Raw genomic sequence first — 27,394 nt, 5'->3', positions numbered from 1 at the left:
CCATGGAAACACTCACTATTTTCCAAAGGAATGAGTAAAAATTACCACTTTGGAATAATACTATTAGTTAAACAAAGGACATGTCAACCACATGAAAACAACTCTATCTAATCTAGAAGACGGTTAAGTCTACCCTTGTTAGGAACTATGCTGTTAAGCCCTGAAGGGAAATGCTTAGAACATTCAATAAGGATTAAAAAAAAAAAAATTTAATGACCCTCCCTTCACAAATTATTGAAAGAGTCATTGGCTTGCTTACTCACATTCCAGAGCATCTACTGAACTTAATTTAAAATTGCAGGAACCATGTGAAAAAAATATATTAACACTTACCAATAAAGTTTATTGATTAAAACTTAGAAAAGTAAAGTTAAAGACAGTTCTGAGTGATATTGCATGGGTATTATAATACAAATCCTAAAGAAGAATTACTAGCTGTAGAAGAACATCTGTTGTATGTTTGATGAAAATACTTTATACTATTTCAGAAGACTTGATATGGGAAAAAGTTTGAATTAACAATTCACTTGGGCTTCGCTGGTAGTGCAGTGGTTAAGAATCCTCCCGCCAGTGCAGGAGACACAGGTTCGAGCCCTGGTCCGGGAAGATCCCACATGCCGCGGAGCAACTAAGCCCGTGTGCCACAATTAATGAGCCTGCGCTCTACAGCCCGCAAACCACAATTATTGAGCCTGCATGCCACAGCTACTTAAGCCCACACGCCTAGAGCCTGTGCTCAGAAACAAGAGCAGCCACCGCAATGAGAAGCCCACACACCGCAACAAAGAGTAGCCCCCACTCTCCACAACTAGAGAAAGCCTGAGCGCAGCAACGAAGATCCAATGCAGCCAAAAATAAATAAAATAAATAAATTTTTAAAAAATTCACTTGAGTTATCATAAGAAATGTCAACTTTACATTTGTTAATGAACGAAAAGGAGTTAGTAGATTTAAAGGGTGGTTGAGTCATTAACTACATGTAAAGAGATCAGATTATCAAAATGTGGGTGAATGGTGAGAAAAAAGCCAATAGGAGCAGAACAATAAATTCTCTTCTCTCATTTGCTGTCACCTGCTTATGAAGTTCCACCTTGATAGGTAATTGTCTAGAAAACGAACAGGTTATATTAGAAGGACTTCACCAAGAATTATGGGTAGCAATTTCAAGCATAAAATCTGATTTAAAAAATATATATATATATTCATAAAAACATGCTCAAGTTCCTCAATAAAAAACTAAAAAAATGAAGAGGTTATATTAGAAGGACGTCAACAAGAATTATGGATAGCAATTTCAAGCATAAAATCTGATTTAAAAAAATTATATTCATAAAAACACGCTGAAGTTCCTCAATAAAAAACTTTAAAAAATTTTATTTGCAAGTTTTTATACAAGTTTAATATTTATTATCTTTCCTTTCCCTTGGTGGTTTTATTACAATTATATGATATAAAGAAAACATAATGACAATTATATGACATAAAGAAAACATAATGATTATTTTCACCAAAGTCCATGTAAGATGTCCCCCAAATCCCTCAAATTTACCCCAGAGTGCCATATCATTATGTTCACACCATGTGTGCTGCTGACATAAAGTCTGAGGAGCCCCCGCTATAACTAGACAGTGTCTAATATGGAATTCCCCAGAATATGTGGAGTACATTTGAATGAGATTCAATCAATACCTTCATCCAAAAATGGTGGAGAGCTTCAAAAGAACCAGAAAAACTTACATCAATTTACATAAAGTTTATACAATGGTTTTTAAAATAAAGAGTTCTGCCATATTAAAAAAAAAAAGGCTAAAGCACAAAATCAAAGATCTAAAGTAAACAAAGTGATAAAAATGACAAACTTCAACCTGATGCCCTAATTGTAAATACATGATTAATCTGAGGAAATATTAGATATTAAAAGCCCCATAATTACTTCATATACTAACCTGAAGTTTTTCCTTTTAATAATGGTTATATTTTGGAGTTGGTCAATTTTTCCTCATGTTCTTCCACTCTTGTCTTGCCATCTTTCCCTAAATATGTCCGGCACGATGAATCAAAGAGGACATTTTCCCCTCATGTTGGATTCCCCAACAGCAAGCACACTCTTCTCTTAGGAAGAAGACTAGAAGGTCCCTAACCACTGCAACATGATGACATTTGACCTCAAAACTAACATTGAAAATGCACAGGTAAGACATCAAAAGCAGGGCACCAGACAGAACAGTACAAGCTATTTCCCTAGAATGTCTGATCACTTCTACCACCTGGTTATATAGAACTTTCCAGGAAGCATGAATGCGACATAGTCACCATAGTAACAGTCAGCAGCAAATATTTTCTTTGGGAGATGAGGAAAGAAAAAGGAGGCAAGGCACCTACTATATAGGTTGCAATAATATTAAATGCTCCAAGTAAGCCTAATAGACAATGTCTTCAAATATATTAGATATACATGAAAACATACTGGAAACAAAAATCTCTCAAGCAACTAAGGGTGCTTGTAACATAGAAGATTATTAAAATAGTAGTATTAATAAGTATTATTGCTACTGTTATTCATCTTTATTATACTATTTTTATAGTAAGGGAAGTTATAGACACTTTTTCAGATGTCTCAAAACCTTAATAAATACATAGAGTTTGTACAAAACACAACCTTATTGGAATGCCCCTTATATTCAATTAAAAGGTAAAATTAAAACCTCAGCCTAGATAGCAGCTTCCAAGGCATCAAAAACACTTAAGGCCTATACTATCTTTGGTTGTTGTCCTTAATTCCAGCCCTGAAAAATTAATGAATTCAGGACATTAAAATCAGATACACTGTATCTGGACTGAAATTACAGTATTAAGTGTATTTAAAATGTCTAACATCATGTATGAATGCTGAACTATTAACATAATTTTGAATCATTATACAATTTAAAAAGCTAAACATTTAGAAAAAGTATTATTGATATAAGATATACTTTACATTCAAAATCATGGATTATGACAATATAGTTTACACCCTGTCAGTAGAGGACCAAATGCAACAAAACACATTGCAATAAATTTATTTAAATTAGCTCAAAAATATGACATGGAGTTAAAACACTGCAAACAAACATTCAGCCTATTGAGCAATGAAGCAGTTGTTTTAACATCCAAGTAGTCATATACAGCATAATACAGACATGAATAATGATAAATATATTATGTTAAACAATAATTTTTGCTAATTAACAGAAAAATCCCTTTTAAGTTATTTTTGGCATGGTGCCAGAGGCTCTGTCAAATAACTGGATGCAAGGCACTGCTTATTTACAGGTTCACAACATGTAGCACTTGGAGTCTTCAAGTAGATGCATGGTTAAAACGTAGGCTTGTTCATGTATTCTTCCATTGTCTGAAAGAGAACCATATATAAGAGCAATTTTCCCTTAAACCACATCCTTTAGCAGACTGTGAAAATTCTTCATTCTCTTACTCATTTATTTTGCCATTAGAAGAAAGAAGTTTTTGTTTTTGTTTTTGTTTTGGCTGCACCACACAGCTTGTGGGATCTTAGTTCTCTGACCAGGGATTGAACCCAGGCCCACAGCAGTAAAAGTCCAGAGTCCTAACCACTGAACCACCAGGGAATTCCCGAAAAGAAGTTTTTGAAGTGTACATGGTCATAAATCTTTGCATTCTAATCAAGAAAGGTGGTTCAAAGTTTGAGTATAATTTGTATACACATCCATATGGCTGGAATTAAATAACTTTCAACAGAGAAATGGCTAAACTTGACCATAAAAGGAATGTCTGATAAGAGAAATGCTAAAGCAACAGCTGCGAAGCTATCACTGTTGACTTCAGAAAAATGTGCCTGCTAAAATAACCATGAGGACTACCTCCAGACACAGGTATTAGAGAAATTTGTATAACGTATGTATCGTTACATACATACATAACATGTGTATCATTACAGATACAGAACATCTTATTGCCAAGACATAAGGGATAAACAGACCGTAATTCTTAAGAATTTCTTTCATGTAGTTTGAAAAGGCTTTCCTCCAAAGTACATAAATTATGTTTCTTCATCCTCCTCATAACTTACCAAGTTTGCTAACATGCCACAAGGCCCTAATTTTTTCCCAGTACTTTAAAAAAATGTTTAAATGGATTCACAACCACAGGCAGAGTTCAAAGTTACAGTCATGATGCAAGCCCTTTATTATGCATGATGGATGGACTTCCTCTTCTACCCTCTCCTGTTATAAACATATGTTTGTGTAACAAGGTCCCTGGGTTGAATCAATCAGGGAGCTCAAGGGGCCAGCCTTTGGTAACACCCCTACCTCTTACATGGAAGTCACAGCGCAACCAGCAATGCTTAACCTGTTCTTAAGCTTGAACCTCAGGAGATGTGATTCACGTGCACCTGCCAGGGAAGACATGGACCAGCGTTGCCCAAAGAGACCGAGATCATGGCTAAGCAAGACTGCTCAGAAGATACTAGGGTTAGAAATCAGGTTTTCTGACTGTGTTCACCAGCTCTACTTCAAACTCCAGTCTTCCTCTGCTGAAAATACTTGTGGTCCATTATCCACACTTTCTTATAAAGCTCTTACACCTCCTGGATGAGCACTGGCCAAGAGAAGCCCACACCTTAAGACCTCTGCCCTGTCTCTCCTCTTACAGATACTGCCCATGTCTGTCAACTTGGCAGGGGTATCACGTTGGCCAGGGGCCCATGACTATTTCTTGGTACCTAGACTTTAGCCCATTTAAAAGAGTATACAAAATTACAAATATAAAATTGGGTATGAATTTACTTAGAATGAGAAAAAAATGAGAGTAGATTACAAATTTTTTTTAATTACAAATATCGGGGCTTCCCTGGTGGTGCAGTGGTTGAGAGTCCACCTGCCGATGCAAGGGACACGGGTTCGTGCCCCGGTCCGGGAAGATCCCACGTGCCGCAGAGCGGCTGGGCCCGTGAGCCATGGCCGCTGGGCCTGCGTGTCCGGAGCCTGTGCTCCGCGACGGGAGAGGCCACAGCAGTGAGAGGCCCACGTACCGCAAAAAAAAAAAAAAATTACAAATATCACAAAATCCAGAACAATAGCAGAATGGTTTCATTCACTAAGTGCCTGACACACTTCTATAACATCTTACATATTCATTAGATGGCCACAAATTCTTTGCAGCTGAGCTATCTTACCTTTGCAAATTTGACCATATGAGCCTGCAGCCTTAGACGGGATCTGGGCCAGGAAAGGTCCTGGAGTTGTCACTTCACTGGCTTCACAGTTCATTGGTCTCTAGCTATTGGCACTGCTTCACACCACCGGATAAGTCAACCTGCCTGAGACTGCACGGGCTGCCCTTTCTGAGCTGTGCTGTTACGTAGAGTTACATGAGCCAATGACATATGAGGTTGGTACTTTCTTGGGCTTGCCCCTTTAAAGGTTGGAACAGACATTTAAGGCTGGCACAAACTTAAAGATGTCTGCCCTAGCCTTTCACAAGAGGACTAGGGTATCTTGGGACCCCAGTTATCTATCCAGCACAGCAGTGTTTCTTGTGCATTCAACACTATGCATGCTACGAGTTTTTATTGCATTTTAACCTGGTTAAACCACAATGCAATAGCTGTTTAACATGGTTTGTGCTTTTAAGGGTGACAGTATTGGGGTGCACCTAGCCGGTTCTCAGGAATCCGCACATACACATATGAGGTATCCTATTGCTTGATCTAATGAGGTACCATTTGACCCTCCCTTCTTAACTTGCTTTCTTATTCTGTGGTCGGAACATCTTCTGTTTGTCGCCCCCACTGGTGATCCCAAGAATTGCAACCTCTGTATTTAAGGATCACTACCTTATTTCAGAGTTTCTTTTTCCTTCTAATCATTTTTGCACCATTGTCCACAGGTACCTTCAAAATAAGGTACCTCTTAAAGTCATCCCCAACCAATTAAACTGTTCCTTTCTTTCCATATTATCAACGTCTAGCCCCGGTACACTCAGAATAAGCTCTGAGCATTTAGGGCTTTAAGACTACGTATCTGCTTACTAAAAATGTAGAGACAGTTTTTTTATTCTAAAAAAGTTTTATTGGGTAGAGGTCAGGGAAGAGTTCAGGGCCTACTCTGAGATTTTCAGTTGTGCTAAAAGTAAAAGCAATATTACAAAGGCCTCCCTTAAACTTAAGCAACTGAGTTTGTATTCAATACAAATACATGCTCAGGTCCAAAGGACAGGGAAAAAAGAAAGCAATCATTTTTTCTCTTTATGCAATTATATTACTTGTGCCTATTCATATGCTCAACTGCTCTGACCAGATACACAAAGCAAACCATATATACAAAGTCAATTTTTCAACCAGCTCCCCAGATGTTCATTGACTTAGCTGAAGTACCAGATCCCAAGAGAACACTGGTAACACTGTTTCTATTTGGCAGGTGTTGTGAATTCAGTGAAAGATTAGAGGGCAGTCATGATACTGCCTGCTCACTATGGGGACACGGCAGCTAAATGGAGGGTCCCCGAGACCCACCTATCAAGACCTTCCACTCAATCACCAGCGACACCAGGGAATGACCAATTAATGTTTAATTGTGAAAGGCCTCTCTCTTGAAATAGCAGGCAATACCTGTTTCCCAGATTTAAATGGAACTAGAAGCACCAGATAACCCGCAAGCCCTTTAAAATTCTACTTCCTACAGAGGGGAAATTCAAAATAACCCAGGTGTATCTTGGCCCTAATTCAAGGAGCTTTAATTACTGAAGTGCCCAAGACCCTGTTCAATCCTGTTTCTCCTATAACATGATTCCACAGTAAGGACCCTGAGGATAGAATTATAAATAACCCGCTGGCATATTTTAAGAAAGGTAATGGAGAATTTCCAAACCACTGATTTCTCAAGTACCTTGTAAAATTCCCTTCCTGTGTCATTTGGAGACAGCCAAGTGAACATCAGAAAGTTTAAATGCATTTTTTTGAGGTGATAACACATCTAGAAATAAATGCATCAGCTTCCTAACAGGCAAGCACAGAGGCTCAGGGGTACCCTGTATCTTTCTCGGTATCCATTCACCTGAGGACTGGTTCCCTAGATGGCCAGGAGCTAGTAATCAGCTCAAAGATGTGCCAAAACTGTTGCTCGGAAGTCATGTCTAATGTTTTAGTCACTGAAGCAGGCTCTTATTTCCAAACAGCAGCAAGAATGGCTTTAATGCCAATTTTTAGAAGACACTTGATAATGCTCTGGAATCTTCTGACCAGCTATCATGAAAATAGAAAGATAGATTCAATGATGCTGTGAGAAGAAGAACCTAGAGGTGGCAGAGCTGGGGTAGAAACCAGGTCGGCAAAGGCATGCTTGAGCAGGGGCTGATCAGATCATCTCATTTGCGAGCGCAAAGTTCAGTTGGGTGAAGCACCCTTTCTCACAGTGCCCACGGGAGGACTGAAGGGGTTAATGTAGGTACGTTCCGATATTAGGGACAATGCAAATCTGGACTGTTATCTACAAGAAAAGCCCCAGTGTATTTTATATAAGTATCACAGAGTCAGGAACATGACCAAATGGCTGCTGCAGGGCCCATTTATCCCTTGACAAGCAAGCCACAGAATTCCCAATTTATTTATGCAAATAAGAGCACACGTACAGCCTCCCAGGAAGGTAGGAAATTTTAATTAATATGATGATCGCCATCTTCAATAATAAAGCTCTAGTATCCCTGGCAAGTAAAATAATGATGTATTACTATTCTCCTCCTTTCCCAGGGCAGCACAGATATTTTAATGAAAGGCTTTTTATACCTCCCATAAAATTATTCTTGAAAAGAATAGCACCAAGTATGTAATCCCTTTTCGATAGTGTGGTATCCTCACTGAAAAGCTCAGACATGAAGAGCAAAGACTCTGGAGCCCAATTACCTGGGTTCAAATCTCTATTCCATGCTTACTAGCTGTGTGACGTTGAGCAGTCATTAAACCTCTCTGTGTCTTAGTTTACTCATCTTTAAAATGAGGGTAACAATATACCTACCTCTTAGAGTTGCTGTGATAATTAAATAAGTTAATACACGTAACTTACTTAGAAACTGCACCCTGGGACTTCCCCGGTGGTCCAGTGGTAAAGAATCCTTCCAATGCAGGGGACTCGGGTTCGATCCCTGGTCGAGGAACTAAGATCCCACACGCCATGCGGCAACTAAGCCTGTGCGCCACAACTACCGAGGCTGCGCGTCTCAACTAGAGCCCGCGTGCTGCAAACTACAGAGCCCATGCGCTCTGGAGCGCACATGCCACAACAAAAGATCCCGCATGCTGCAACTAAGATCCAATGCAGCCGAAAATTTTAAAAATAAAATAAAAATTAAAAAATAAAGAATTTACCTTAAAAATAAAAACTGTACCCAGCACAGAGTAAACACCCAGTAAGTGTCAGTCAGTCTACCACCACTACCACCATCGCCATCACAGCACCACCATCATCTTTTCCCAGGGCATGAGAAACTGTGTACTGACCTCCTGTAACATATCAGAATCCTCAATGGCTTTAACAGCAGATTTCTTGGATGTTTCCTGAATTTCTCCACCGATTATAAACTCATCCAGGATAAAATAAGCCTTTTCAAAATTAAAGATAATATCTAGCTCGCAGACCTGGTAAGACAAAAATGAATATTTTGATAAACTTGCAGTAGTATCAGGGGAAACATGGGCCAGTGATTCAAGCTTTTCAACAGTGACACCCATGTGGCACACCAAAGATAAAAATATCAGATGGTATTTTAAAGCCAGAAAAGTAGAACTATGGAAATCCAGGCCCTGAATAAAAGTAAAACCACATTCTATTAAAGCTGAGCATGTCCTTAGATAATACTGTTTAATGTCACAACGGGAAATTTGAGACTCAGTCCAGGAGTGAAGCTGCCCAGCTCACCTCTCCGTCCGCACAGATAAAAGCTGAGCCGCCACTGCATTTCAGACACGAGGGCAGTGCTTCGTTGCTCCGGCCCTCTGGTCTGTAAATTTGGCTCCTAGCTTTAAAACTCTCAGAAGCTCATTCTTCAGAGGCAAATTAGCTCAATTGTGTTATTTTTTCTCAAAATTATGTCCCAGGCCGGTGCTTCTCAAACTACAGAGTATATCCCAATCACCCAGAAAGCTCATTGAAACACACACTACTGGGCCCTACCCTGGAGTTTCCGATTCAGTAGGTCTGGGTAAAGCCCGACAGTTTGAACTTCTCATGGGTTCCCAGGTGATGCTAATGATGTTGGTGTGGTGACCACACGTCGAGAACCGCTACCACTGTCACAGACCAAAGCAGAGTCTGATAGATTTGGTTAAATGTAGCAAGTAGCAAGACCACTCCCCATAATGCAAATAAGGCTCAATTCCAATGTTTCAACCAGACAGCCACTCAGGCACCATCCCGGCTGTTTCCCTTCTCACATATTCCTCAACTCTCGCTTTCCATACCTTACGGAAGGTCTGCTCACTGAAAGTTTTCAGTCCTCTCCCACCTTGATGGCTCAGCGGCATCTGATACACTTCACCCAACCCTTGCTTGAAAATCTGCTCTTGCTTACGCCCTGATGTTGGCAATACCACTCAGTGCCCGTTTTCCTCCTCCATCTCTGATGGTCCTTCTCAGGTTCCTTGGATGATTTATCTCCCCCCCCAGAAACTTGCATTCATTTAAGAAGTATTTACAAAATGCTTGGGACACATCAATCGGCAAAACAAACATCTCTGCAGCAGGTTGCTTACATTCTAGGGACCCACCTTCTTCCTAAAGACTGGTGCTTCCCAAGAGAGCCTCTTCTCTTTGCAACACATACATTCTCCTAGATAATCTCATTGACGCTCTACAGCTGGGTCTTCCATGCAGGTGGCTTAACGAAGTGAGATCTTTATCTAGGGCTGATCTCTCTCTGCAGCGCTAATCCAATATTTTCATCCACTGACCAGAAATTTCTGCCTGGATATTCCTCAGTCTACATCCCCGTATTCCAAACTGAATCAAGCATATTCTTTTCCCTTTAGTCCCTGTTTTGCTTAGTAGCTGCAAGCTCTATCTCGTGGCTCAATCTAATTCATTCTACAGTTCAGCTTAAGTTCCCCTCCCTCTCATTCCTCTCTCCCCCTTGATCTCATGCCTCTCAAATTTGATCACCAATTTCTATGGATTCCATCTTGTAAATAAACCCCTAACCTCTTGTCCATTTTCGCCGCTACTCAGGCCTGCAACGTCTCTCGCTTGGGGTGCTGCAGTGACTTTCTAGGTGGTGTCTACCCACGTGAGGCCAATGACCACTAGCACTTTGCTAAAATGCTGATCTGGGTCCTTTCCTGGGTGAGGTCTTCTGTTCAGGACAGTTTTGATTCCTCAGCATGGCATGTAGGAATCTTCACAGCCCAGCTCTCTGGCTTCCTGTGCTGGTACCCACACCATGCTAAAGCTACACATTCCACAAACGCACCCCTTTCTTTCATGCCTTTACCCTTCGCACATTCCAGAAATTCCTGGAATGTTCCAAATGTCTTTTCCTTTATTCTGCTGGCAAAATCAGACTCATTTTTCAAGGCAAAATTCAAAAGGTATGAGCACAATGATTCCCCCAAATCCTTTTTTCTCACATAGAGATTCTGCATCACTTCCTTCGTGTTCTCTTACATCTTGTGTGCCCAAGTATACGCTTACTTATCAATCACTTCCCCTTGTAGTGTGAGCTCAGGTACAGAAATTGTCTTAGTCATCCATATACCTCTGGAACCTGGCACATAGCAGGATGCAATAAATGTTCTCAGGATAAATGAGTGAGTCGGCCACCATACAGGCCTTATTTTTATGATGCTGGGGACGAATCGCTTCCCAGATCGACAATCCTATGACTTGACATACAATGGATGTCAATATTTTAACAAATTGCCCCATATACTTAGGATTTAGGTCAATAGACTTGCAGACTCTCCAAGGAAAATGGTTTATATTGACAGATCCAACTGAATCTAGAAGCATAAGAACAAATAAGTACAAAACCACTGTGATAAATGGCCGCCTAAGAAGAACTAATCTAATGAATCTGCAAAGGGCATGGTCCCTTCATTCATTAGAAAACAGCATCAAATCAACAAGTGTGTGTGTGTGTGTGTGTGTGTGTGTGTGTGTGTACACACACACACAGCTAATTTCCCCCTCCCTACAGGGTCCGTCTCTTTCTCTCTCTCTCTCCACACATACACATACACACACATATATGTGTAAAACCAGTTGAAAATAAGAGTCTATTCACTGGGACATGATACTATAATCCAGGACTTCCCCAGAACTTTAGGGTTCCCTCTGGAGAACAACCATCAGAAAAAGGATGGCATCATAAAAGGAAATATTCTCAGCTTATAAACCCTTTTATTTCTAGAACACTCACTCCAGAAATTTGAATGAGACTAGAAGTGAGCTTCCCAGGCAAAAAGGTAGAGATCAGAGTACAGGTTAAAAGTACAACAATGGATTGGGAATAATATTTGCAACATATATAACAGAAAGGAAAGCATAGTCTCCGTGATATAGAAAGGATTCTCACGAATCCCTGAGACAAACACCACAACATAAAAAATCAAAGAAAGGCTGTCAAGAAGCAATTAATAGACAAGGCAAGAAATGCAAAAGGCCAATGCACACCTAATAATATATACAGCCTCACTAGTAATCAGAAAAATGCAAATTGAATTAATGACCATCTGACTATTAAGAAGAGATAATATCCATTCCTGGTTAAGCGTATGGATACATAGGTACTCGCACTCACTGTTGGTGGAATTTGTAAATTTTACAAGCATTTTGAAGGCTCAAACTGTAGTGTCCATCAGTTTTAAATGAACAAATCCTTTGAGCCAATAATTCCGCAAGGAATTTATTCCTATGCTATACCCAAACCAGGGCATAATAATATATATCAATAATAAGGATGATGCCAGCATCATTTATAATAAAAATTGGAAACAACTCAAAAATCCAGCCATAATGGAATTGCTTAAATAAAGTATGGTCTACCCCTATTGTGTATCGTATTATATACCATGGGAATTCCATGCATAAAGTTGGAAAGAATGAAGTAGATTTCCATGGATAGACATGGAAATAGCTCTAAGATAGACTGGTAAGGGGAACAAAAGAAAGTTGCAGAATAATATATATAATACAATATCATTTTTTAATTTAAAAAACTGTATATGTCTAGAAGGATATGTAAAAATATGTATTATTTTGCAATTTTAAACAATATAGATAAACAGAAAGAAAGCACAGTAGATTAGACATTCATGCACATTAAAGAAGGTACAAGAAGTAAGCAGTTACCAGAGATCAGAAGAGGTGGGAAGTCAGGATTTATAGTAGCAAGAGCTGGGGAACCCCAGAGTTCAAGGAAGGTGTAGACCAGGAATCCAGGACAGACAGGAACCTCATGAGAAGAAACGAGCAACCAGAATCCTGCAAAATGAACTTGACAGATACTAATGCAAGTTCTCTGGGAACTTCTCATACCCCACTCTCCACTCTCCTAGCAGCAAGCCATCCCCAAGGCTGTAGGGCTCGCCAATGGCCACGGGGCAATTAATTTACTGCACCTAGTTTCAAGGGGTAGGGATAAGGGATAAGGTTAGGTAATATGCAAAGCCAGACACACACACACACACACACACACACACACCCCTTGATTATACAGTTACTATCTCCAGATCATAAGGGAAATGGCTACACAAGTTCTACTGGCCGAATAGAGAATGTTACAAACAAGCAAGTCATTCATATACAGCAACTTCAAAATACTATTCTATTTGCTATTGAGTCTAACCCCGAGGGGTTATTGTACCTGAGAGTAAGAAGAGAAAACACCTCAGAACCTGAGACATAATGTAGATTTCTTCAGCTACTGTCTAATTACTCAAATACTACTTCTAATTCTACCTTCAGGGCGCTGCCCCAGTATATCAGAAATGTACCCTTGATGCTCAGATGACTGCACTCCATCTAATTACACAAAAGCACATGGCTTCTGTGTTAATAAACACATGAGCCTCTTTCCTTATTTTTTCTCATTTTCTCATGTCTCTCTATTCTGGAAGAAAGCTTATAAAAGGAAAAACACAGTGGTAATTTAATGTTACTTTTGATCTCCTAGCCTTGTGTTTACTACAATTTTACTATAATTTGGCTTGAGGGACTTCTGTTATAGCATAATACATGGTGTAGTGAGATTATTTCTGGCATTTAAATAACTAAATCTTTTTGGATAGAATTTAAGAAGGACCTTCCCTTACTGAATTCTGTTCTAAAGTAAGTACAAAAAGTTCAAGTTACGTACAGCAAATGCATAAAAGGATGTATAAAATAATAATGCAAAGTACAGTTACATAGCAATTGACAGTTTATAAGTATTGTTAATTATACTGCCTTTGATCCTCATGATAGCCCCCATGACATTAGCAGAGTAAATATTTCTATTCAACTTTTTGAATATCATTTTTCTTATCTGTGAAATAGAGATCTATGATGAGTCAAATCATGGGTTTGTTGAGAAAGCCAGCTGACACCAGGATCCAGCAGGACATAGAGCACCCCTCCCCTGACAACAAGAAAACTCCCTGAATCAAGACAGAACCTCTCAGGCTTCCCTGGTGGTGCAGTGGCTGACAGTCTGCCTGCCAATGCAGGGGACACGGGTTCGTGCCCCGGTCCAGGAGCCCACATGCCGCAGAGCGGCTGGGCCCCGTGAGCCATGGCCGCTGAGCCTGCGCATCTGGAGCCTGTGCTCCGCAATGGGAGAGGCCACAGCAGTGAGAGGCCCGCATACTGCAAAAACACAAACAAAAAAAAAGACAGAACCTCTCCAGCACAGCGACCTCTGCACCGTCCGGGTGCATCAGTAAAACCTCACATAACAGCCTGTAATGGGAAAATATGGCAGGTGTCGAAGTCCTCAAACTGACCCTTATCTACTCTGAGACTCTGAGGCATTGCCTCTTAGCCTCTATAAACTGGGCTTCATGCTACCTCCTGAAGACCGAAAGATTAACTAGTTAATCCTTGTAAATCTCCTGGGAATTGAAAAGTGCTAAAAATAAATAAATAAATAAATTAGGAGCCAGGGATTTGGATTTATCTGTCGTAGGAAGGTAATATTTTCTAGTCTTACGAGAAACTCAGTACAGAGTTTTTTCCTGGGATAACATAAGGGCAAAATTCAAGGAAACCTTCAGGATTAACACAAGAGCAAAAGAAAACCAAAGAGAAAGATATCATTCCTGAGACAATAAGAATTGTCATAAGAATGTCATAAGAATCAGTATTGCTGGGCTTACTCATCACAGTTAATTAATAAGAATTGAACATGTACTGGGCACAGAGGCTTGAACTGCTCTTAGCTGCTCTTAGCTTAATGAAAGATTCACTGAACTTTTTTAGTGAATTAAATTTTGGTCCATGACAAAGACAGAGCTTCTAAAGGTATGCCAAAACAGGATGAAAAATTAATAATATTAGAGAAATAGGAATGCATCCTGATTCTGCTGACACTTTAACTGGGCTTAGAATTAGGGAAGTTGATTCAGATTCCCTTGAGAAAGCAGTGTGTTCTGAAATATCTGATATTTGGTCAGATAAGATTGAGAGAAAATTCAATCCCAATTCACATGACCACAGTTGGATAAATCTAAGAAAACACAACAGGTCAAACCGGAGTGCGGAAATGAGGGGGGAAAGGCAGGCTATGGGAATCTCTGGGCCTCAGGAGAACTCTTACAGGGCTTTGCTGAAGGCCAAGTCTGCAGTTTATTTCAAAAGAATGTACTGCAATGTCAGAATTCCTCTGAAAAACTGAAAGCATAAAATTAAATAATCTCAGGTTTGAAAACTTGCCACTATATATTTGCAAATCTCTCTTTAAAAAAATGAAAATAAACTTGGTGAACCAGGAGAGAGCAAAAGAAAAATGGTCTTTTTTTTGGCGGTACGCGGGCCTCTCACTGCTGTGGCCTCTCCCGTTGCGGAGCACAGGCTCCAGATGCGCAGGCTCAGCGGCCACGGCTCACGGGCGCAGCCGCTCCGCGGCATGTGGGATCTTCCCGGACCGGGGCACGAACCCATGTCCCCTGCATCCGCAGGCGGACTCTCAACCACTGCGCCACCAGGGAAGCCCTGTCTTATTATTTCTATACGCTGACCAACAAACTGAAATCTCTGAAGCAATATTTAGGTCTTACAACATAACTTACAAAGACAAAAAAAAAAAAAAAAAAAGAAGAAGAATCAAAGAGAGGGAGGGAAAATTATTTCAGAAACCTTTCAGGTACTCATCCTTGTGAAAACTGTTGCAACAAACCTGACAAAACCTTAACCAATACTTCAACTGCTGTTCAATCCATTATATAGAATACAGTACAGAAAACTCTTCGGAAAGCAAATTCTCTTAACAGCATTTAATAAAAAACTTCAGAGGGCTTCCCTGGTGGTTCAGTGATTGAGAGTCCACCTGCCGATGCAGGGGACACGGGTTCGTGCCCTGGTCCAGGAAGATCCCACATGCCGCGGAGTGGCTGGGCCCGTGAGCCATGGCCGCTGAGCCTGCGCATCCGGAGCCTGTGCTCCGCAATGGGAGAAGCCACAACAGTGAGAGCCCCGCGTACCGCAAAAAAGAAAAAAAAAAAAAATCGTTAGTGAGCCAGGAAATAGGGAAGAGAGTATTACTGAGAAGAAAACATTTTCCTAATCCACTGATTCATTTCTTGAGACTGTGAACTAGATAAAATATTTCTGGAACATTCTCTAAAATCTGGCCCAGAGCTGGTTCCAAGGGCTGAAAAAACGAACAAATAAGTCCCAGGTCATGATCTCGAGATACTCGCAATTTGGTGGTCAGGCAAATCCTGTACAAGTTGAGGATAATACAAGGCTGCTCCACGTTGCTGGAGCACTGGATATGTCAGGGATAAAAAGACAGAGAAGTGAGAAGGCTGGAGCAGTGGTCTGGGACCAACGTTTACAATGAGTAAATGCCAAGCTAAGAAATTTGAATTGTATTCATTAAAGATGGAGGAGAGTGACCGAATGTCACCAGAGATCTGTGCATTGGAAGGACAATGCTAACAAACAGGCCAGGAAAGGCAAGCAGAGATGAGCCCAGAGGCAGAAAGGGGGAGAGATGAGGTTTAAAGGAAAAGCAAAACTGTAATCCCAAGTAAAACTATACTAGTGAGAGTGAAAGGAGATGAATTTTCATCCAATTTGAATAGACAGAGGCAGACTTAAGTAAAGGGTGGAGAAATATGTAAGGAACACCGTCCTTCTGCATTGAGAGATCCTAGGATGTCATAATTTCAAGCACACGACTGAACAGGTTTTCAGAAGCTAATTTTCAGTTCGTGTCACATTAAGACTGAGGTGAGCGTGAGAAGCCCAGTGAACAGCGTCATCAGCAAAGTGAAGAAGAGTCATCTGGTGATGGATTTCCAGGAGACAGAGTCTAGTAGACACACAGGAGAGGAGAAAGAAGGAGCAGGAGGGCATATAGAGGGCAGGGGGAGGGAGGGAGCTGGGGAAGAGACCAAGTTGGGGCCTTCAAAAACACAGGATGGGGCTTCCCCGGTGGCGCAGTGGTTGAGAGTCCGCCTGCCGATGCAGAGGACACGGGTTCGTGCCCCAGTCCGGGAAGATCCCACATGCCGTGGAGCGGCTGGGCCCGTGAGCCATGGCCGCTGAGCCTGCGCATCTGGAGCCTGTGCTCCACAACAGGAGAGGCCACAGCAGTGAGAGGCCCGCGTACCGCAAAAAAAAAAACACAAAAAAACAAAACAACAGGATGAGAATTAGCAGAACTCAGTGTCAGGGCAAAATAAAGAGGAGCGGATTTAAAGAAAGCATTGCACTGAGCAAGGGTCCAGTGCTGCAGAGAGGTTAAGGCAGGTGAAGATTAAAGCAGCATCGCTGGTGTTGACCATTATGATTTCCCTGGAGGAGTAAAGGTGAAGCCAAGCCGTAAGCTGCCACAGAGTGAATGTGTTCTGGGGATCAGGGCACCTCGTAGAGTGTATTGCTTGGCAGTAAATGCATGGAGATTGAATAGCAATGTGAAGGAAAAGGATTTTGGTTTTGTTTGTCTGGTGTTGTTTTTTTTTTCTTATGTATAAATAATATTAAAGAACCCTTGGAGCTTAGTAAAAGAAGCCAGAGAGAGGATAAAAAGGCACAACAGAAAAGAGAAGACAGTCAGTGGGGAGTAAAGGACAAAATATCAAGGAATCCTTCACAATTAAATTCTAGTGTCTAGTGTGGCTGTGGTCTGGACATACACACACCACCTTCCTCTGGAAAGCTCTGGGTCTTCCATTTACTAAGAATTACAGGAAAGGGGGAAAGCGTTGCATTCTGATTCTCGGCGCAAATGCAGTTCATATTTTAGACTTGAGAGAGAGAAGGAATATGAAAACAGACAGAACTGAAGTCGGAGCTGGGGTGGAGACGGACTCATTCTACAGACCAGGACACCACTTACATTTCCAAAGTATTTGTCCAGCAACTCCACATAACGATGCACAGTCTCTAGTGTCAAGAGCTCATTGTCCTGATTTTCTACTGCACAGCAAAAATATAAACTAGCATACCTTGAAAAGAAAAGAAGATAATATAAAATATAATGACACATTACACAACCTGAAGATGGTTTTTTCCATGAATATGCAGTTACCGCTTCCTCTCCAGGGATTCTTCCTGTCCACATCCAAGAGGGAAATCATTATTCATCATATCCAATAGCCTCCCCAAATGTAAAATAGAATATGTAAAAAATATGGTGGGGATTGGGTTATTTCTGTTAATTATGTGAAAGGTCCTCAAAACTTTACCTTAAGGAGCTGTGATCAGGGGACACAGAGTCCTTTGACCCATGGGAATCAGGGTGCCTGTTCATGCCCCTCCCTGGATTGTGAATTGTCCTTTCTAAACTCCAGAGCCCCGACCAAGGGGCCCATGGGCCCACGTGCCCACCCTCTTACTTCATACTGTAGTGTGTCTCTTCATACTGTACTGATAGTGTGTCTTACTTCATACTGTACTGTAGTGTGCCTCCCATCCTCAGCTTATCAAGTCCTCCCCCCGTCATGTGTGTTTCTTCTGCCTAATACCCTCCTCACCCCATACACGTGGCTCACTCCTCCTTCTCCTGTAGCTCGGAGCTCGGATGTCCTTTCCTCCAGGAAACCTCTGTCCTCTCTGACTGCACTGGAGGCCCCTGGTATGCATTCCTGTGCCTCCTTCACAGAGCATCCAGAGCTCTTCATTCCGTATTTCATGGCCTGTCTCTCCCCCACTAAATCAATGGCTTCCCAAAGGCAGGTACTGAGTCTGCGTTGTTGACCCAGTAGTTATAGATAGCTGTTGAGAGAACTGCTGAAGCCTATTCTTCAGGTAATGGTTTAAATCACAATTGAACCCCAAGTTGTAGAAACCAGGCAGAGAGTAGGGACAAGCCTTTTGTCGGCAAGGATTTCCTGGGACTCTGTCTTTCTATCCCTGGGATGCTTATTGCTATAAGGGCCTTTGCTGACGTCTCCCACGATGCTAGTACGAAAAGTTTTGACCTTGGGCCCAGCAAGAGAAGCTTGGTCCAGGCACTTCCTGGTAATTTACTCCATTGAATACAGCCTTTGATGTTACCTCTGTCTTTCCCCTTCCAGTTTTATAAACACACCTTGTGAGAGCCTTTCTAATGTGTGTTTTCCCTCTGAAAGTTGCAGTATGATGTTGGATGCAGGGCCAGATCGGCTGTGTTCTGGTCCTGGTTTAGGCATCAGTTATCTGGGTCTTTATGAGCAAAATGACTTTACCTCTCAGGGCCTTAGTTTCCTCACCTAGAAATTGAGGTCCCTTTCTAGTATGGTCTTGCCATGGCAAGTAGGTACAGTAAAGAGAGGATACACAGTCTTTAAAGTCAGAAAAATCTGGATTTGAATCCTGGCTCTGCTGATTACCACTCAATTACTGTGACTGGGGACTAATTACTTAAACTCTCTGCAGCTTCAGTTTCCTCATCTGCAAACGTGAATAATAAAGAGCTGCCCATCTCTCTATCATGTTAACCTTTTTTCTATAGCATTTGTTACTAACTGAAACTGTTTTGTTTGCTTAACAGATGAATAAGTTCCAAGAGAGCAGGAATGCTCTGTGTCTTGTTTGCTACCATACGCACAGTCATTAGAACAGCGCTGGAAATACAATAGATGCTCATAATTTCCTGAATGCATGTGTACATTATCAACACATAAATTAAGTATCTAGAATCCATCCTGGCATATGGAAAGCCTTTCAATAAATGAGAGTTCTCTTCTATTTAGTCTACTGGTACAAACGTTTGGCCTCCAGCCTTCAAAGATTTCAGTAAATGATAGAATTGGTGTTGCAATCTAAAATGCTCAGGACTCAACAAACCAAAGAGTAATAAGAAATTCAGTTCTCATGAAGTTACTCACACCTTTTATAAACAAGTTTTAGCTCCTTCCAGTCAACAAAACTGCTTGTCCTCTGACCACGAGAGAGAATAATCTGAACAATTTCCCGGGTGATCTTTTTCCTTTCCTTGTCAGGGAGAGTAGTGTACCATTTCTGCAGCCGTAATTTCCCTTGTCGACTGAAGAGCAATATGAAATGAATCTAGAACAAATAAAGGGAGAGAAAAAAAACAGAATTTGGTCAGCCAAATCATTCTACCATAGATATTAAAATACAGCAGCAGGGTTTACAAAGGATTATTCTGAACCGAGGAAAAAAATAATTACCAGCATGAAAACTATCCCCTCTGACAATTACATTTAACCCCAAAAGAACAAAGAAATGCACACACCACAAACATAGCTTATTTATACTATAGGAGAGAGATAAGTTTTCTTTTACGAGTCACAACCTCATAGTGAGAAAAAATATATCAAGGCAGAATAGAACTCTTTTGAGAAAATATTAAATTCTTCCTTCACAAGCCAAAAAAAAGTTAAAAACAGTAGAAAGATTTACTTTAAAAATTATACTCTTGCTTCATATCACAAGTATAGAAACCAAATGATAATATAGACATAAAGAAGAGAAGTAAGAGAAGGAAATAAGGATGAAGCAAGGGGGAAAAGTGAGAAAACTAGAAGGGGACCATATTCTAATTTTTTAATAAAAATTATATATATATTTCAGGTGTACAACATGATGGCTTGGTATACACATACATGGTGAAGTGATTACTATAGTCAAGCTAATTAACATGTTATCTCCTCACACAGTTCTCAGTTTTTGTGTATGATGACAGCACCTGAAATATACTCTCTTAGCAAATTTCCTGCATTCAATATAGTATCATAAACTATAGTCAGCATGCTGTACACCAGATCTCTAGATTCAGTCATCTTACATAACTGCAACTTTGTTCCCATTGACCAACATCTCCCCATTTCTCCCACCTCCCCATCCCTTGTAACCACTGTTCTACTCTCTGCTTCTGTGAGTTTGATGTTTTTAGATTCCACATATAAGTAAGATCATGTAGTATCTGTCTTTCTGTGCCTGTCTTATTTCATTTAGCATGATGTCTTCTAGGTTCATCCACATTGTTACAAATTACAGGATTTCCTTCTTTCTAAGGCTGAATAATATTCCATTGTATGTGCATGTACGTATGTATACACATACACACAGCATACTTTCTTTATCCATTCATCTGTCAATGGACACTCAGGTTGATTACATGTCTTAGCTATTGTGAATAACACTGCAATGAACATGGGAGTGCAGATATCTCTTTGAGAAACTGATTTCATTTCCTTTGGAAATATACCCAGAAGTAAGATTTCCCTTGGAAATATACCCAAAAGTACTATCATATGGTATTGCTTTTTTTTTTTTTTTTTTTTTTTTTTTTTTTGCGGTATGTGGGCCTCTCACTGTTGTGGCCTCTCCTGTTGCGGAGCACAGCCTCCGGACGCGCAGGCTCAGTGGCCATGGCTCACGGGCCCAGCCGCTGCACGGCATGTGGGATCTTCCCGGACCAGGGCACGAACCCGTGTCCCCTGCATCGGCAGGCGGACTCTCAACCACTGCGCCACCAGGGAAGCCCGGTTTTGCTATTTTTTAATTGTGTGAGGGGCCTCCATACTATTTTCCATAATGGCTGTCCCAATTTACATTCCCACAAACAGTGTGCAAGGGTTCCCTTTTCTTCACACCTTCACCAACACTTATCTCCTATCTTTTTGATAATAGCCATTCTAACAGGTATAAGATGATGTTTCATTGTGGTTTTGATTGGCATTTCCCTGATGATTAGTGATATTGAGCATATTTTCATATACCTGTTGGTCATTGGTATGTCTTCTTTGGAGATATGTCTATCCAGGTCTTTTGCCCATTTTTTTTTAAATTGGATAATTTGTTTTCTTGCTATTGACTTGTTTGAATTCCTTATACATTTTGGGTATTAACCCCTTAACAGATGTATGGTTTGCAAAAATTTTCTTCTATTCCATAAGTTGTCTCTTTACTTTGTTGTCTCCTTTGCTGTGCAGAGGCTTTTTAGTTTGATGCAATCCCATTTGTCTAGTTTTGCTTTTGTTGCTTGTGCTTCTAGAGTCGTATCCAAAATATCATTGCCCAGATCAACGTCAATGTCAATATCAATGTCAAGAAGTGTTTTCCGTAGGTTTTCTTCTAATAGTTTTACAGTTTCAGGCCTTACATTTACGTCTTTAATCATTCTAAGTTGATTTTTGTACGTGAAGTGAGATAATGGCCCAATTTCATTCTTCTGTGTGTGGATGTTAGTTTTCCCAACATCATTTATTAAAGAGACGGTCCTTGTCCCACTGGGCATTCTTGGCACCTTTCTCAAAGTTCAAACTAAGTCTCAAATGTAAGCTCTTTACTCCACCTTGTGGGATACCTGGCTGAGAGTTTTAGAGTCAACCATCTCAAGATACAGTTGGGCATCACAATAAATGTTTACAATTTAAATAGTGTGTTGACCACATTAGGAAGAAACCTGATTTTATTTTCAATTAAGTTTCAAAGTGTGTATTTGAAATGCACATTCCTATTTCAATGAATTTTGAAAGCTTTACATGAATAGAAGACGCTGTAGAAATTTACTGTGGAGCCTGGGAGGTACGGAAGATTTGTTTTTCAGAAATTGTCAGATGGTCTGATCTTTATTTTACGAGATTAAGTTTTCTCAATCCACAGTATGAGAAGATCAAGTTTAGAATCATAATTTATTCTGTCACGTGTTTGTTTTGTTTTAAAAAAAATAAAATTCATTATTGAGGTTAATTGTATCATGGAGGGAACAATATATACTAGGAGCCAAAATAATTACAATTTTAAAACTTTCTACAAATAAAATATTCAACTCTTTTTATTAAAGAGAGTTGGCTCTTAATGTCACAGCACAAATCATACAAACTCATCCAAAGACCAACAGAAACCAGGCTCTTTCCTCAGAGCATCCCCTACCCCAACATATAGAATTTGAGGTCTTCTTAATAAACTACATTCTTTCTTAGAAAGGAGACATCTGTTAATAAGGACTTGAAAACCAAGACATGGCAAGTGAAAAGAAAGCAAGTTAAAAAGCCCTGCTCAACTAGCAGCTTTAAGAAAAATCACCCTCAGTCCAGAATTGTAAGCATCTGCTTAGAACAGAGCATTTTCTTAAATACACATTTCACTATCAGCACAGGTATAGATAATTCAATAATGAAACACAGCTACCGCTTTCTAAGAATCATATTGAGAAAGGTATTTTTTGCTTCCAAGAAGAGATCATCATAAAAGTGACATTCTATGGACTTGAGGATGTGGGGAGGGGGAAGGGTGAGCTGTGACAGGGCGAGAGAGAGGCATGGACATATATACACTACCAAACGTAAGGTAGATAGCTAATGGGAAGCAGCCGCATAGCACAGGGATATCGGCTTGGTGCTTTGTGACCGCCTGGAGGGGTGGGATAGGGAGGGTGGGAGGGAGGGAGACGCAAGAGGGAAGAGATATGGGAACATATGTATATGTGTAACTGATTCACTTTGTTATAAAGCGGAAACTAACACACCATTGTAAAGCAATTATACCCCAATAAAGATGTTTTAAAAAAAAAGTGACATTCTCAAAGTACACAATTGAATGGGAATAGAATAATAATAATAAAACCTCAGGATCTTGAGAACAAGGTTCAGCTTTGGATTATCACCAGTGGCTAAGACTATTCGATCCCATTTCTAGTGACTGGTCAGACCTTTGCTAGAGAAATGAAATCCACACATTTTCTTGGTGTTTACTTTGCACTTCCTGTCAGAAAATTTTCTTCTTCACATCTAACCTAAATCTTTTCTGTTACAATTTAAACTGATTTTCCCTGATTTTATCCACAGAGCAGATTAAAAGACAATATATCACTACCCTCGAAATAATAAGAAACTCTTCAAATACTTGAAGACAGACTTTAAAGTGTATCTGGAGTCCTTTCTTTCCAGAAGAAATTACCCTGGTTTCATGTCTTCTTATTGGTTCTATTATCAGATTTCAAAACCATCATTGTTACAATTCCTCCAGGATTACTTCATAGATAAACGTCACTTTTAATTTATGGAGCTCAGATCAAGGAGCTCCAGTGAGTGGCTGGAACTATTGCTGCGTTTAATTATGGATTACTTTCTATTCCTTCTACTGCAACTTTCCCTCAAGATCAAGTGCCTGCCTTCTTAAACGGCTCAACAAGGTAGAAAATAAACAAATAACCCTTTTTCATTCTAACAATGAATTCAAAGAGAAAAGATGATCAGGAACATAATACACACATCCATGAAGCGATTTAAAATACAAAAATGTGTTTCAAATTCAAAAGAAGTAACAAACAGGTTCAAGTTTATCCAGTAATTGCATTGCATAAGACAGTGTTGACAGACTTTATTCTCTCAAGTTCTGCTCTGAGGGGGAAGTGTAGCTCGCTCCTGTGTGTCTGGTGTCTGTTGCCTCTCCAGAGTTAACAGTGTAGCATGAGAAAACTGGCGGAATGAACTGTAGTGATTCACAGGAGTTCATCACCTCGAGCAATTAATTGTATCCAATTTATCAGTTTAGTCATTCAAGGCATATTTGGATAATATGTTTCAAGAGGTTAATCAAATACCATTTTTGATTAGCATTAGCTTGAGAGTATGAGAAACAGGCAATTGGGAGGGTTTGGATTTTTTTCCCAATATTTACAAAGAGCCAACTTCAACTCAAGTTGATGTCATAAACAAACTTCAACTGACTTCAGAACACCCAGGCATTTTGTTTCAATAACAGTGCTGGCAAGAAAGGAATAATGGAGAGGCTGATTGGTAATCCTCTTCTGGGAAATGCCAACTCCAGAAACAACCATAACATCCAACGAACTGTGATGGGCAAGCCTGAATTCTTACATTTGGCCCAAATGCTCTGGCCTTAGGTAGGCATCTGATTTCACCGAGCTCTCCCCTCCCTCATTCAAGGTTAACCTGAGACAATAGCAGAGGAAATAATCACATTGGCAGCTGAATTAATTGTATTTTAGAGACCTTAGAGCACAGATCATTTATTCACGCAACGCCTATTTACCGAGTGCCTACTCTGTGCACTATGAACCTACAACGTAAAACTTGGTTCTTTACCTTGAAGCGCTTTTAATCGTGATAAAGAATACAAAAACAAAAACCCAAAGTAAACATACTGAATTAAACCACAGGGCTTTAACTCCTCTACCTCCCAAAATGCCACTAAAATGACAATAGTAGAATTTTCTTAAATGCATTAACCCTCAAAGACTAGGAGAATGACAGGGGTTGTGATAGCAGCCAAGAGATTTCAACAAATCTTTGGAAGATGGAAGGAGACAGAAGAGTGATGACTAACCTAGCAAAATAAGGAAAATCGTAGCTTAAGAGGCAGATTACAAAGACAAACCAGCCACGCTCCCAGAGAAAGCCTGAGGGCAGCACTTGTGGGTACCATGGCTCCACAAAGCTCTAAAAACAGGGACACTGGCTAAAGGTCTACCTACAGAGTGGTTGGCATGGACCACCTGTGGCATTTCCAGGGGATTACAGCTAAGTGAGAACACTGACGCGTGTGTACACACATAGCACACGTGCACATACACACACTCCTCAGTAAGTTCCCAGCTGCTTTACTCAAGGGCGCAGAAATGTAGTGGAGGTCATGCAGTTGAAGCACCTCTTAGCTCGGCTTCCTCTGGCCCCCAGTCAGTAATGGACAGCAAGCAGCTGTCAATGATGACCCAAACAAGGCGCGGTTTACTCAACCTGAGAAGCTCAAATTCGTGCAATGCCATATGTCTTCTCTACTTAAGGCTCTCAGAGATCTTACCGTAAGAAGAAATATTTAGAGACACCTGCAACCCTCCTGGATCTTAAACGTAATTCAGAGCCTGCAAAGCTATCTATGTATCTTCACTAAGAAAGAAACATGTTCCTGCACCTCTACCACCAAATTTGTTGTATAAAAAAACCCATCTCCTAATCCGGAAATGGAATGATTCCTCTCTGGAGACACTGAATGGCAGAGAAAAGACCTCTAGGTACTAACAACGGAGCTTTCCAGGCCACTGACGATGCCCTCAGAACTGCCTATTAGCATCTTAGAACCCACTTTTAAATATGAGCAGAGGCCAAGGATTACCAGACATTTGAGAATAGTCTCGAATGTCAAAGGAAGAGACTGAAAAAAACAAATAGAAAAAAAGTAAGCACTGCATACAGTAAGAAAGCATGTAGCAGGACAAACTGTTAACACACACACACATACACACGAACATGAATATGCTCAGAGTTCAAAGAAGATGGAGTTCCTATATCAATACAACAAAAACAGCATTCTATTGGGGGAAAAAGAGAGAAAACTCTTGCAAATTAAAAAGTATGGTAACCAAAATAAAGTCAGAGGATTCTCCAAGAGATCGGAACAAACAGAAAAACAGATGGAAAATTAGAGGAAAAAATAAAACTATTAAGGAGTCAACCCAGAAGGTGCAAAATCCAGAGAGTTACAACAGAGATAACGGAGAGGAAGAACTAAGGGTTTGCATGCCACAACTAAGGAGCCCACATGCCGCAACGAGGAGCCCATGTGCCACAACTAAGGAGCCCACCTGCCGCAACTAAGACCCAGCACAACCAAATAAATAAAGAAATAAAAATTTAAAAAAAACAAAGCAAAACAAAAGAGCATTGGACTCCTCACCTGCATTTGTTGGAAGACTACACGCCTACACCCAAACAAATTATCAATCGCGTGAAAGAGGGGAAGTGACCTTTGAATTTTCATACTTGCAAAGACTAAAAATAAAGAGAGAAAGATAAAGAAATTTGCACTCAGTATATCTTTCTTAGGAAGCCGCTGTAAGACGTCTCTGAGCAAAGCGTAGAAAAGAGTTAGATATGGTTACCTAGGGCACAGGGAACCCAAAGCAAAATGATGCTGAAAGGAAAGGCCAGAGTGAGTATAAAAAATAAATTTATTTAAAAAAAAACATATTCTGAGATATTTTCCCTTCTCCCTCCTAATATTAAACTCTGAAATTTAGAGGGAAAAATCCTTAAATACGGTAACTATTCTAAACTATCAGTTTTGAGCTCTCATTTGATTTTATCTGAGGCAGTTTTAGTTTTCAACCTGTACCAGTTCATGAATAAGAGTGCCATTAGTTTACTAGCTTCCAGGTGGAATAATACATTTTATGTCCTGATTTTACTTCAAGCACATAACATTTGACCAGAATTTTACTGTTCCTAATATAATTTTTAAAAAGAGAGGATGGATTAAAAAGTTTTTGCAGATTCTGTACCTATCCTTCATGTACTAACAATTCACTATACATCCCCCTTAGCTATCACCTGTGCAGCTAAGACGTTCACCTCTGAAACTTCTTTTCATACCATGGGTTTCTCAATTCTCTTATCATTTTGCATGTTTCTTCCTGGATCATGTCTAACTCCACTTTTTGCTCATAACAGGGACTTAGTAAATATTGGTGGAAGTGTTGAATTTTGAGAAACGGCAACCAGCCCTGCATTAATATTCTGAGTAGAGAACTGGGTTTTCTATAAGGGTTAGAGAACACTGCGGTTTGGGGTTTTATTGGGATCATATGCTTGTAACTGGGATTACTTTTCTCCAGATGCAATAAACTCAACTCTCCCTTGTTGTATTTGCCAGACCTTCTGGCAGCTTATCCTGTCCGGCTTAACAGTTCTCTGGCCAGAAGAGCTTAATAGCATTTAAAAAACAAGAGCTCCAGCTGCCCTATTCTCTCTGCTAGATCAGTTGTAAAAAAT

General features: G+C 40.2%; 1 protein-coding gene across 1 annotated transcript in view; it reads right to left on the bottom strand.

Annotated features, from left to right (window-relative positions):
* Nucleotides 1–1,358: 1,358 nt before the first annotated feature.
* The window catches only part of AP1S3 (adaptor related protein complex 1 subunit sigma 3), a 55,353-nt gene continuing 29,317 nt past the window's right edge, over nt 1,359–27,394 (bottom strand). Inside the window, exons 2-5 of the mRNA XM_067740410.1 lie at nt 19,522–19,700; nt 17,548–17,656; nt 8,513–8,650; nt 1,359–3,391 (exon numbers count right to left, since the gene is read on the bottom strand). Coding sequence (XP_067596511.1) covers nt 3,356–3,391; nt 8,513–8,650; nt 17,548–17,656; nt 19,522–19,700 — 462 coding nt within the window. The 3' untranslated portion in view covers nt 1,359–3,355. The remainder of the gene's footprint in view (nt 3,392–8,512; nt 8,651–17,547; nt 17,657–19,521; nt 19,701–27,394) is intronic.

Source organism: Pseudorca crassidens, chromosome 6 (genome assembly GCF_039906515.1).
Source record: "Pseudorca crassidens isolate mPseCra1 chromosome 6, mPseCra1.hap1, whole genome shotgun sequence".
NCBI lineage: Eukaryota > Metazoa > Chordata > Mammalia > Artiodactyla > Delphinidae > Pseudorca > Pseudorca crassidens.
This window is presented reverse-complemented; position numbering and strand designations above follow the sequence as displayed.